The 14,023-nt window shown below is 43.9% G+C and overlaps 1 protein-coding gene across 6 annotated transcripts in view; it reads right to left on the bottom strand.

The window, feature by feature from the left end:
• The window catches only part of Fat3 (FAT atypical cadherin 3), a 599,580-nt gene that overhangs the window by 90,550 nt on the left and 495,007 nt on the right, over positions 1 to 14,023 (bottom strand). For all 6 annotated transcript variants that reach the window (XM_006990546.4, XM_016008861.3, XM_042280463.2 and 3 more), the window contains 3 exons: positions 10,601 to 10,876; positions 8,008 to 8,218; positions 65 to 4,138 (listed from right to left, as the gene is read on the bottom strand). In XM_006990546.4, the coding sequence (XP_006990608.1) occupies positions 65 to 4,138; positions 8,008 to 8,218; positions 10,601 to 10,876 (4,561 nt within the window). The remainder of the gene's footprint in view (positions 1 to 64; positions 4,139 to 8,007; positions 8,219 to 10,600; positions 10,877 to 14,023) is intronic.

A 14,023-nucleotide genomic window follows, 5' to 3' on the forward strand; every position in this document is an offset into this window, starting at 1 on the left:
CTGGTCACTGCCCACCTTTCTTCAGTAAGCAGAGCACGTGGGAAAACTGGGTGATGGGACTTACCCGTAATGTGGTAGCTCACTTGGCGATTTATGTTGGAGGTATCTTTGTCCAAGGTGCTGAGAACAGCTACCACCTCTCCCGGGGGGTCACTCTCCTTTACATTTCCTCGGTACACCTCATGAGCAAAGACTGGTGCATTGTCATTTATATCTGTCACCTTGACTGAGACCAGAGCCATGGAAGAAAGAGAGAAAGCCTCTCCAAGGTCAGAAGCCACCACAGAGAAGGAGAAGGCAGGGTCTGTCTCATGGTCCAGGTCCTTCAGTGTACTGATCCATCCTGTGTTGCTGTCAATATTGAATGCTTCCATTACCTTTTGAAGATGGGAATCTGAGTGTAGGGAGTAAGTGACCTGCCCATTGGCTCCCCAGTCCATGTCTATGGCTCTCACCTGGGCAAGCTTGGTGCCGACAGGCATTCCCTCCATTATAATTGTCTCATAGCTTGATGTTTCAAAGACTGGCTTGTTGTCATTCAGATCCAATACCTTGACATCTACATCCACAGTGAATACAATGTCCACCTTGTCCAGCGGTATAGTAGCTGCTACTTTAAAGTGGAAAGCTGGGCTGACTTCATGGTCAAGGCGCTTGTCGAGCTTGATAGCGCCTGTCTCTTGTTCTATGATAAAGACACCCTCTTTGTTATTCTCTGGCCGTTCTCCATTAACTGTGCTGAACCGGACACTCTGATTGGGCAGAATCCTCAGGGTGTCCACTGTGCTTCCAATGGCTGTATCTTCTGCAATGGTAAAGGAGTACTGTGACTGGGTGAATGAAGGCAGGAATGTTTCAGGGGGCAGGACGTGGATGTAGACAGGAATGAGGGAGTGCCTGACTGGGATGCCACCATCTACCGCCTTCACAAAGAAGGACAGCACCGTATTTTTTAGTTGGTTAAAATTGCCCTTGGTCACCATCCAGCCATTATCAGGATCAATTTCCAAGAGGTCAGCCACTGAGACCGAGGCCTCACTGTAGAGAGAATATGTAATCCTAGAATTTGCTCCATCATCTGGATCCAAAGCTTGAACCTGAGTAACTAAGTGGCCCCTTCCTACGTCAGCCCTGACGCTGGCCCTGTACTCCACCGTCAGGAACTGAGGGGCATTGTCATTCTCATCCACCACAATCACCCGCACGGTGCAGAATGTCGTCCTCCCGCCTCCATCCAGGGCCCTCAGGTAAATACTAATATCTCCTTCCAGAGGGTTTTCACGGTCTAGTCTTTCTGTTGTGATGATCTGTCCATTGCTGTCTATGAGGAATCGGTCCTTGGCAAAGTCATTGATGATGGAATAGCTGATCTGTCCGTATGTTCCTGGATCCCCATCTGTGGCTGGGACATGAATGACCTTTGTCCCAGAAGCTGCATTCTCTCTTACCTCAGCTACATATGTGCTTTGTGAAAAGGCAGGGCTGTACAAGTTAGCCCCAAGGACTCTGATGTGCACCTGGGCAGTGTTGGTAAACAGCCCATCAGACACAGACACATTGAGACTATACAGAGGCTCCATGCGCTGCTTCCTGTGGCTAGACAGTGTGAGGACTCCACTCTTGCTGTCCATCAGAAAGCTCGTTCGGTCATTCCCAGATAAGATGCTGTATTCCAACCGGTCAAAGTCAGAGCTGTCTGCATCTGAGGCTTGCACACAGGTTACAAAATGACCCCTGGGGGCTAATTCACTCACATAGGACTCATAAATGAGCTGATTGAAAACTGGGGGGTTGTCATTGACATCAGATATGTAGATGTGAACCAGGACTTCGCTGCTCATGGGTGGGAAACCATTATCAGTTGCTGTGACTTTCAAGGTGCAGTGTTGCACCAGCTCGTGGTCTAGCATCCTCGCTGTCAGGATTAATCCACTTGAGCTATCAATGTGAAAGTAATCTGTGCTATTGTAGGTATCCTGGACAATCTGATAATGCACCAGCTTGTTGTTTCCTGAGTCTGCATCAGTTGAGACAAGTTGCAGAACAGGGGTTCCAATGAGAGATGCTTCAGATAGTGTTGTGTTGTAGGTGGGCTGATCAAAAACAGGAGGGTTATCATTGACGTCATCCACTAGCACATCCACAGTGACTTCAGCCCTGGCACCTGTAAGAGCATCACTGGCTCTCACTGTCAACTTGTAAACAGATGTGACTTCATAATCCAAAGGACTAATGACTTTCAGGACCCCTGTGTCAAAGTCAATGTTAAACTGTTGGAAGGGATCCCCATCAATGATGAGGTATATGATGCCCTGGCCTTCTGGGCTAGTGGCATTGATACTGAGAATGGGGGTGTCCATTGTGACATCTTCATTGACTGATGCTGTATAAAAGGGCTTATCAAACACAGGCATTGCTTTGTTAACAATAGTGATGGGAAGTTCCACTGATTTGGATAGAGATGGATTGCCACCATCCTTGGCGAGGATGGTGACTCCGTAGTCAATGTTGGAGAGGTCTGAGTTGAATGCTTCTTTTAAAATCACATTCCCTGAATTAGGGTTAATTTCAAAGTGGCCATAGTCATCCTGCAAGATGTAGGTCACTTCTCCATTGGCACCTTTATCTTTGTCAATGGCTGTCACTCGGTATATCAGAGTCCCTGGCTCAGCATCAACTTGCACAGCAGCATAGTAAGGGAGGCCCACAAAGACAGGAGAGTTGTCATTTACATCCTCAATGTTAACCCTGACTACCACCCTCGCCACACGCAAATGGTCCAGCTCACGACTGGCTTCCACCACCAACTCATATAACTCCTGTTCTTCGCGGTCAAAGGGTACTCCTGTGGTCTGAATGACTCCTGAGGTAGATTTTATCTGGAATTTATTTCCTGGGTTTAAGATGCTGTATTTCAAGGGCTCATTAAGGCGGTTTCCAACTGCATTGACAATAGCAACTTTGGTTATATTTGTGCTGTTCTCTGAGATGGAGGTGGAATAAAAGCTTTGTGTGAAGTGGAGGCCACTGTCCATGGCTTCTTTAACCATGATGGTGACCATGGCAGTACTGTAGAACTTCCCATCAGATACTTTGACTATCAGCATGTAATGATCTTTGGAGAGATTATTGTTTTTTATGGTGAGCACTCCACTATTTGGGTCCATTAGAAAATGATCCACACTCCCTTCCATGAGGCTGTATGTCAGTTCAGGGGGTACCTCTGAGTCAGGGTCTGTGGCACTCACCTTCAGAACCTCCACACCAACATAGGTGGGGAGAAGTAAGACAGTCTCAAACACAGCCTGAGTGAACACAGGTGGGTTGTCATTCACATCTGTCACCTCAATGTTGACTTCAACAGGGCTCTCTGCAGTCAGCTGGGGGCTCCCGCTGTCTCTCACATGCACGTGGAAATGGAAATGTGCAATGGCTTCATGGTCCAGGTTGGCAATTGTTCTGATGGCCCCTGTGCTGGAGTCCACTGTGAAGAACTTCTTAGCTGTGGACTCCACAATCTGATACACCAGTAATGCATTTTGGTTACTGTCTGCATCGGTGGCTCGGATCACCAATGGGCTGCTGTCTAGGCTCCTGACAATGCTGTTGATGGGGGCAGCCTCACTCAGGCTGCCTGAGTATTGAGAGAAGAGGAACACTGGAGGGTTATCATTTTCATCCACAATCTGAATGCTGACAGTGGCATTGGAAGCCATGCCTGCCATGTTAGTGGCCTGAATGATGAGTTGATAGGCAGAAGTCTGCTCATAATCCAGAGCTCTCCGAGTTGTGATGACTCCAGAATATGGATTTATGGTAAAGACTCCATTGATGTTTCCATCTTTGACCTCATAAATGAGGGTTGACTGGCTGATGGCTGAGATCAGGATGACAGAAGTTCCAATATCAACATTTTCATTTACTTCAGCTTGATAGTCTTTGTGAGTGAACTTGGGATGGGAGTTATCAGACATGCTGATGGAGATGCGCACAATTGCAGTGGCAGACATTGGTGGAGAGCCTTGATCTGTGACTTTAACTGACAGGACAAACTGACCCATGGCTGTCATGTCTGGCTCTTTGGAGATGGTGATGAGGCCCAGGACTGGTTCAATCTTGAACGTGTTCCCCGTGTTCCCTAAAACACAGAGATCGATGGGGAAATGAGTTATGAAAGGGTCATCAAAACCTTTCAGTGGAGAATCAACCTTCCTCTTAAGGCACTTGTCTCTAATTTGGCAAGCACTGAGCAGCTGTTCATACTCTCTCCCAATCATTCTGGTAACAAAGGGAGAACTTTCTTTCTATGATATTGAGAAATAACTCAAGTGATTCCTAATACAGTTATATCAAATCAGTAGCTTCTCAATCCAGGATAATGTCACTAGCAACACTATAGCTCTGTGTACACATTGGAACTGGGACACAAGAGCATTTACAGCAGAGTCCCTTCTGCTTGGTGTGTATGGAGTTTCCTCTTTCTTGGACCCATGAGAAGAGAGATAGTTGGGATTGGCATGTACCTCCACTAATACATCTGCCTATGTGTATGTACACATGTTGAAACTGTAAATATAAAATGAATATGTATCGGTATCTATTATAGGGCTGCATTTTCTGTCTTAATCCTTAAAAAAAAAGCACTGTAGGAATAGTTTCAGAACACCATCATAGTCACATGGTTTCAGGTTGTGCCATTGGTAGGCTTTGGATATGGAAGTCATGCTACTTTTCCACATGAAAACAGGCTTTCTCCAAAGGTGACTTTGGTTAGGAGGGGCATTCTTCTAAGTTATTGATTGCTTTGTAAGTTTTAAGGATTTCCCCAGGACTCCCCTTCCTCTATGTAGTGTGTTGTTTGTCCCTTTCCTAAACTGTATTAATACACACAGGCACAGATGCAGGTGTAAAAGCAGACACAAGAAACGCAAGATCATTACTCTAATCTGTAGCCATTCTGTTTACTCCACTTTAGGGAGGTTTCAGGAGAAGTGGGACAATGATGATCAGCAAAACTGTCCTTGAAACCACAAACATGAGGCACAGCTCCTGTGGAATGGAGGCCTGGGTGCTGCTGTGACATGTCTGGCATGGGAAAGAAGAGGGCTTACAGAAGAAACATTTTAGCTAAGTATGTGTAGGCCCAGCATCCATGTCATCCAAGCAATTGTCATTCTCTATAAGTGACAGTGGCACACAGGATGCGAATAGTTCATGTCCACATTCATTGATGTCAATGGCCTACTTCACAGTCAGCAGGTGAGTCCTGCCTCACTCTAGGTCAACAGAACTTTACAGAAGGAGTGAAGCTAAGGCATATTTTCACTCCAGTTGGCCTTCATACCCCTGCTGTCCCATCACTGCGGAGCCACATGATACACCCTTCCAGGGTGCTGTGCTCCCGTATCACGTCCAAGCTGGGCCTCTCCACTCTTTTCCTCTTCAATATCAGCTTCCCTTAGAGTTGGCTACTTGCTTATTCTTTTCTTCTACTCATGAATCTTTGGAAAATCAACGTCTGATTATGGCTTGGAATATGTGGCTCCTGCAGCCTTTGGGAACATGGCTAAAGCTGTGTTGCCCTTGCTTATCTGGTACACAGCACAGCAGCTGCCACAGACATCGGGCTCAGTAGTTACTGCAGAATGACCAATAGGAGGGGCAGCCTTGAAAACGATGTTTCCTGCGTCTTAGGATGTGCTCCCAACCCTTGTTGCCTTTAATTTTGCTGAGTTAGAAGCAACATGAGCACCAAACCCCAAACCCCCACAAGACTCAAAGCTCTGCCACCCCACCCCCACCCCAACACTTGGCTTATTCCAAAGTAAAAGCTTCAGTGTGACGAGACCAGGCAAAAGACAGGAATTTCATAGCCCACCAGTAAACAGAACACAATCTGGATTATCTGAGGCTTGTGAGACAAGTTCAATAAAACCTAGCATTTTACACAACCAGCTATCACTTGCTTCTGTTTCCATCACCTGGAAAGGAGCTTGCTCAGCTGCTCAGTGAGGGCTGTGCAGGTCCCAGGTCAGGCTGTGTGAGTGTGAGTGTGTGTGCGCGCGCGCGTGCGTGTGTGTGTGTGTGTGTGTGTGTGTGTGTGTGTGTGTGTGTGTGTGTCAGGAAGGCCAGGTGGGGGAGGATGGGCTGTGTGAGAGGGACAGGCAGGCCCAGGGTCAGGCTGTGTGTGTGTGTGAGGGACACGGGCCTAGGGCTGGGCTGTGTGTGTGTGAGGGACACAGGCCTGGGGTAGGGCTGTGTGTAGGGCAGGCAGGCCCAGGTTTGGGCTGTGTGTGTGTGAGGGACACAGGCCTGGGGTAGGGCTGTGTGTGTGGGAGGGCCAGGCAGGCCCAGGGCCGGGCTGTGTGTTTAGAAGGGCCCGGATACTGTGACAGGTTTGTCATGCATACTGTAACTCTCATTAGACTCATGCATAGAATCAAAGCCTATTTTTTTGAGATACCTATCATTCCCAGAATTTAATTTTTTCTGGAAATTTGTGTTTTCTATGTAAAATATGTATTAAAGATATAGCTTTTCGTTTGTATTTCAGTCAGTTGTCAAAGAAATGATTGCGCTCCATGTTCCAGTCATGGAGGTAAAATGTGAGTGAAACAAGTGTTTTCAGGGATGTAACTAATACGTTTCATGAGAACCTAAATATTAGTTTAAAAATCATCTGAAGCCCCAGGGATAAAAGTAGTAAATTTATAAATATAATAAACAGATAAATGTCCATAAAATGATAAGAATGGTGGAAATAAAGCCTTACATCCAAATGTTTACAGTGACATGAGGTAATGTACGTGGATGAATACAGGGAAAGGAAAAGACAAGATTAGATGGTACCTTAGGAAGAACAGCTGAGGATGGACTGACTGGAAAATGCTTTCTGTGATATTTAATATTCACTTCTTAGTTTCCTTATTTGTAAACTAGAGGAATAAAGATGATTTGGTGCAGTAATAACAATATTCTGTGGTAACCAAGAGGTATAAAACAGAGTTTCTAAGTAGGTCTAGATTTATGGAAGTCCTAACAGTAATATGTGGGAAAACTTCAGGCACATGGCCATTAGTGAGCAGTGTCTTCTGCATGGATGTTAACTCTGATCCATTTAAAATGTGTCATCTAATCTAAAATGTAGTTTTTAGATTATCATTTGATACAGGGGCTTTTTATATGTTATTGGCTTTGCTTTTTCTTAAATTTTTATCCCCAAACTACTTTCCTACCATGCTTATTTTAATTCAGCTGCTCACACAAATGCTCTACATTTAAGAGAAGGGCAGGAAGCTGTCCCATGCTGTCATGGAGAGAGTATGCATTTGGCATTGCACCCACAGACATGCCACAGAACACGCTGGGAATGTGCAGCATGAATATTCAAAAACGGTAAAACGGAGGCAGGGACACAGAACAGATAAGGGAGACTTGTCATTTTTAGCTTCATGGTCTTTTTTTTTTTTTTCTTGCTTGGACATTCATCTCTGTCGTAAATGTTTTTTAAGCTATCCACCTCCATCTATAAACTTCTCTTCAAATGTTGACATCCTTTGAAAACACACTAAGATTTAGCACACATGCTCCTATTTATTTGTCTGTCTGTTTAAGCAAGCAGTTCAGGTTCCACAGCCACCAACTGCTCTGTTGCTCAGATTGCCTCCAACCTAGGTAAGGTGTTTGTGCTCATGATGGGTGTGCCAGGATTCCTGAAGTCTGCAGCCCACCCACTGGTAAGTGAACCCAACTGTGGTTATTTTAGTCTAAGTTCGTGGCTTGCTGGTTTCTGGATCTGGGCCACTGAATTCATTACACACTTCTTTTCTTCATTTCAGAAAACTCCAAGATTGAATGCAAGGAAGGAAGCTCTTCCCTTGCTGCTAATATTGAAATGCTAAGAGCTTTACACACATCATTGCACAGATAGGTTGGTGAGTTTACAGGGTGGGCTGTGCTGCCGAGGGTGGGGGTCATGCTTTGTGCTGAGGTCTCTGCAGCTCTCACCTGCTTCTATGGAATATATGAGCTCTGCATTTTCCCCTTTGTCTTTGTCCAGAGCTGTCACTTGCAGAACAACTGATCCCAGAGCAGCTGATTCGAACACCGATGCTTCATACAGTGGATTGGTAAAGTAAGGGCTGTGATCGTTAGCATCCTCCACGTTCACAATGACTCGGGCCAAGTTTCTTCGGTAAGGAAATTCCTGATCTCTGACCTTTGGGCAAAATATAAGAAGCAGTAGGACTAAAAACTTGAATTGCAAAGAACTCACAATGCTATGTTTGTTGAGAAAATAAAATGAGATAATGCATGCAAAGTGCTTGACCCAGTCTTGCACAACAGAAAGCACTCCGCAACAGTGGTATTACAGAAGAGAGAGAGAGAGAGAGAGATTGAGACTGTGAGCCATCTGAGAGCAGGGCAACATCATCTCTATTGTTTCACTTGATGTCTGGCCTATGATGTAATATGTGGGTACCACAAGCCCATTTCTCTCACTTGGTTTTCATAGTCATTTCTTCCTTGTTATATATTTATATTCAGTCATGGAATGGTAGACAGAGACTCTTCTAAGGTGTGGGATTAATGAATACAGTATTGTTACTTTCATCCATTCATTCATTTAACTAACATTTATTGCTATTTATGATGCCCTGTTCATGGTGTAAGCAGAGTGGTTCAGTAATGAACCAGGCAGTCTCTACCTTCAAGAGTATTAGGATCTTTGAAATGAGTGATACAAACAAGCCACAGGAAGGCATAATACCGAGCAGTTAAATGCTGTCATGGGATACATTTAAAGGTCCTCATAGTGAGTGGGAAGAGGAACGTAATCTAACACTTCACTTCCTGGATGAACAAACAAGGAAAAGGTAGAAGGAATAGCATGATGGTGATGGTGACAAGTGATAATTTTAGGCAGGGAGAGCCCAGAGCTGCTGGAGAATCTTGACCACTAGAAAGATGCATTCAGTCATAATGTCCAAGAACCCTCAGTATGATTTTTCCAGACAAACTTGCTTAATGACTTTAAAATTCCCCTGAATTGCATATGGCAGAAGCTTATAAATAATCTATTCTTTACCCATGTGGCTCTGTTATTAGCTGATGTATCATTAGTTGAATTAATACCCCTGCTTGTTCAGTTTTAAGCTGCATAACTCTAGAGAAATGTGACGATATTGGAACATATACAAGAGGATCTATCAAGGAGAAAAGCATTTTCATGGTTAGTACAAGGGAGGAATGAGCAAGGGAGGCTTGGAAGAAGGTAGCCTGAAGCAGTCATTTGTTCTAAGCATCTAACTACATAAATGATGAATGGCAGTGGGTGACCAAACTGATTTTTGAGTTTGCTGAGGGAAGGATGAACAGAAATGACTTGAAAAACAATGAGAATGGGATTATTCACCACTGTGAGGCTTTCTGTTCCTATAATATCATGTAAACATCATTATGGCCAGTGTGCCATGCTGGAATTCTATAGCTTGGTTGTCCATGCCCAAGGATACAACTGAACTCTATTTAGAGATTTTTTTTTTGAATGAATTGAACACTAGCCCCAAGGGTGCGAGGACTTTGTCTATCTCAGTGCTTGTGAGAGTACTTGCTACAAAATGTGTGCTCAAGATTATCTGTGCATGAATGAATGAATGAATGGCCATAGTGGTGAACCAGGTGCCCCCTGGGAACTGCTCCTTCTGTCTCTTAGGATCTTAGGTGGAAACTGTAGCTGAGGGTATGGCATTCAAATTGCCTCTCATCCTAGAAGATTGCAGTGAAGGAAAATGTTACTGTTGTGGATGACTTTGGAATTCATAGGTTTAGGTATACCAAACTCAATCAGTATAGGAGATTAAATCACTGTCACCCTTCCTGTTCTTCAGGAGTATAATGGGAGCCCTGATAGGCAGAGGCTGTGCATGCCAGAGTTGTTCTGGGGCTCATTACAGGGACAGATTGTAGGCCATAAGTGAATCAATGATAATTCTTACTCATCTTTTTTGCCCACTGGATGGATTAACCAAAAACCTCACTTTAAATGCAAAGCCATGTCTACATAATTTAAAGGAAGGTAAATGAATTCAAGAGTCTCTGAAGATTTAATGCATGTTCAGTTTTTTAGGGGTCACCAGTATTACCCGTAGGTCTCAAACCAATGTGGTACGTCATAAACTGGGTCTCTGAACACTTCTAAGGACCGTGCTTCATGTGGACTGAGCAAATGGCCACCCTTTTGAAGAGCTTCTCAGGGGGCTTCTTTCAAACTTTTCCACACAATCTTCTGGTTCCAAACAAACCCCTGAGTTGGGGACATTGTCTGTTGCTTTCCTCTCTAACCATCTGTCAGCAGCATTTTCTGAACAGCCAGCATCTGCAGAATGTATCTAATATTTCGGGTTGATAAAAACTATGGAGTTACTTTCTAAGAAGAGTAACTTCTGCATTGAAATACAAAGGCTAAACTGAATGTACCCTGACAGTGCAAAGGCTAGATTTACAGAATTTAAGGGCCCTGGCTTTCTGAAGAGTGAGGTATATGCCTTGGCTGGCTAATGGTTCTGTCAGGAGAGCAAAATCATGAGTCTGGTCCTACCATTATGTTGAGGATGTGCTTGTCCTGGGCCTCATGATCCAGCCTTTCAGCAGTGTAGAGAACACCCGTGCTGGGGTCTATCCGGAACTTCCTCATGCTGATGGCATCAATGCTACTGTGGATGGTGTAGCTCAGCTTATGTTTCTCATCTCTGTCTGTGGCCTCAATCTGCAGTATCTCTGTATCAGGAAGCACATCCTCAGAAATTGTCACGTCATAATGTGGCTGGGAGAATTCTGGGCCATTATCATTATTATCCAGCACTTTGATAAATACCTGTAGTCAAAAGAAGACAAGAGTGATAAGGAACTCCAACTCACTCACTGTTAACGAAAAAGGTCACCTTTTCATTTCCTCTCTCTTTGTATCCTTGTATCCTAGCTTCTAGCAGCAACCTCAACATAGAGCAAGTTCTCCTATAAAACATTCTGCCAGTAAGTAGCTTTCGGTAAACCATCAGTTCACATTAGCAGCAACATCAGTTATTCTTGGATCTATAATCTCATTAATTATTGAACAGCTGAGGTAGCCATGAGAGAAAATAATTCTACAGTCTGATCTGAGGTGCAATGTGAACGATAGAAGGTGGCCTTCATTTGGAGGTTTCTATTGCCTAAAGTCCAATCTATATGCCATTCTTATGGTGGACTAACATAATGGCAGTGGAGGGAGGGATTAATCTTCTTTGTCAAGTTGAGTGTGTTGGGAGTCTCCTAGGAGACACACTTTTAGACATGACTCTGAGGGTGTTTCTGAAAGTTGCACTGTCTTGAATTTTAGTGGCAGTATATCACGGGCTAGGGTACCAGATTGAATACAAAGGGAAAGAGAAGGAAGCAAGCTAATTAGTGACCTCATACTACTGCAGCCACACTTTCCTGTCGTGATGGAACGTGTCCCCTCGCCGTATAAGGAAAAATAAACCCTTATATTGTTTTACCAGATATTTCTCTTACAACAATGAAAAAAGTAATTAATACAAAGTGGGGAAAGAAATCAAGATTAGACAGGGTGAAGGAAGGAAGGAATGGAGGTGAATTGGATGCAGTCAGAGCTTCTCAGCAGTCATAGCCTCACCCTGTGTTTGTTTTTTGAGAGAAGACCAGACAAAAGCTTGCTCAGATAGCTCCAATACAAAACCACCATCATTTCCTCACAGGATCTTTTGTCATGGAATCTTCTGGGCAGGTATAGAAGTGTTACATTGATCACTCAACTTTGACAGTGATCAGATCATGGCTAATCTGGCTTCAACTGTCTTCCTAATCCTCCCCACCCCGCCACCCAGATTGTTTTGAAGCAAATCACAGCTATCACATCATTTCAGTACGCTGTGGATATCGCTATATGTAAATAAACCTGATTGGCCAATAGTCAGACAGGAAGTATAGGCGGGACTAACAGAGAGGAAAATTGAGGAAGGAGGAAGGAGAGGAGAGACTGCCTGGAGCTGCCTCCAGGACAAGGAAGATGTAAGGTACCAGTAAGCCACAAGCCACGTGGCAAAGTATAGATTAAGAGAAATGGGCTGAATATAAGAGTGAGAGCTAGACAATGATAGGCCTGAGCTAATGGCCAAGCAGTTTAAATAATGTAAGAGTCTGTGTGTTTATTTTATAAGTGGGCTCCAGGACTGGTGGGACTTGGGAGCTGGAGAGAAATTCTACAGCTACATCAGTATGTATTTCTAAGAGCTAAGTAAGGACTCTTAGAATAAATAAGACACCTGTACAAATACCTACCAGAGTATTATTGTCCCTATCTCAAAAAAATAAAAACAAAACCAAAAAAACCAACCCCAGTAATTCTTTAATGTTAAATGTACAATTTATGCTAATATTTCTCCACTGTTAAATACATTGTGTACACTATGTGTATGCATATATAAACTTCTTTTAATCATAATATAGAGGTTCAAGCATTGTATTTCACATTTTAGTTTACAGAATTTCCTTCTACCTCTTTGTAAATCCTCCTGATTTTCTCTTCCCCATGGTGATTATTACTGGGGAAGAGATTGAGAATTTTCTCCTTAGTTTCCTGTCTGAATTTTGCTTGCAGCATCCTATGGCTTTTCTCTCCATGATCAGTCCTCCTATTTGTGAGAAATTGGCAGTGTGGTATAGGAGAAAAGGTATAGTTCAGGTTCAAGTTCCTTTACAGTTTGACACCTTTGTACACGTGACACATGTGCTTCTTCTGAAGATGTACCCTGTCTGGTTTTGTCCCTTATACTATGATGCTAGCAGTCATTGGAGATCATTAAAGACTAACTAGTTATAAAATGTTTGATGTTCCAACTCTATGATCCCTCTCTGGCTTGTCAACTGGGAAAGCTCTGCTAAAGAAACTCCTCAGATCTTTGGTTACTATTTGCTCACCATGTAGAGGAGAGGCAGGGTGCTCACTGATTCTATCCTTTAGTTCTAAATAAGCTGTTGCTTTCCTAGCTCCACGGAGAGTGAGCAATGATGAATATTTTTAAGTATAATTATGCTCTATCAAGTTTTGATCTGCATTTCTGTATTATTTAAGGTTTCTGTTGATGTGATAAAGACCAAAAGCAACTCATCTTTCACTTCTATCATAGTCCGTCATCAAAGGGGAGGAACTCAAGACAAGAACCTGCAGGCAGGAACTAAAGCGAGGGAATGGAGGGACACTTACTCAGCTTGATTTCTGGTACAGCTCAGGACTACCTGCCATGGAGTAACATCACCCACAGCAGGTGGCCCTCCCACACAAATAATTAATCAAGAAAACACCAGACAGACTTGTCGATAGGTCAATCTTATGGAGGCATTTTCTCAATTGTGAGTCCCTCTTCCCAATGACTCTGGCTTTTGGCAAGGTTATATAAAACTAACCAACTCACTGTTTGTAAATTTCATTTAGTGTATTTTGATCACATTCACCCTCCAATCCTCCTGAGACCTCCCAGATCCAGTTCTTACCTCCTCACTCTCGAACTTCCTGCTTCCCACCCCTCTTAAAAAAGCACCCACTGAGTTCAATTTGTGCCTCAGATACTCACAAGTGTGGTGTCATCCACTTGAGTATGGTTGGCTACCAGTGGCCACACCCTTAAATTAACTGACTCTCTCCCCAGAACCTATAAACTGTTACAGCTCTCCAGGTGAGGTGGGATCTTATGCCCTCCTCTCCTTTCCATGCTGGAATGTTGACTGGCTTGATCTTGTCCAGGTCTCGTGCAGGTGACAAAGGCTGCTCTGAACTCATGGGTGCCAACAGTCCTGTTGTCGAGAAGACACTGTTTCATTCTAGTCCTCCCTAACCTCCAGCTCCTTCCCTCTTTCACCCCCCTCTTTTGTGATGTCCACTGAGCACTGACCAGGGTGGGGGGTGATAAGGATGTGTCGTTTATGTCTGAGCACTGCACTGACACTCCGCACAGTGATATGG

The sequence above is a fragment of the Peromyscus maniculatus genome, chromosome 7, assembly GCF_049852395.1.
Source record: "Peromyscus maniculatus bairdii isolate BWxNUB_F1_BW_parent chromosome 7, HU_Pman_BW_mat_3.1, whole genome shotgun sequence".
NCBI lineage: Eukaryota > Metazoa > Chordata > Mammalia > Rodentia > Cricetidae > Peromyscus > Peromyscus maniculatus.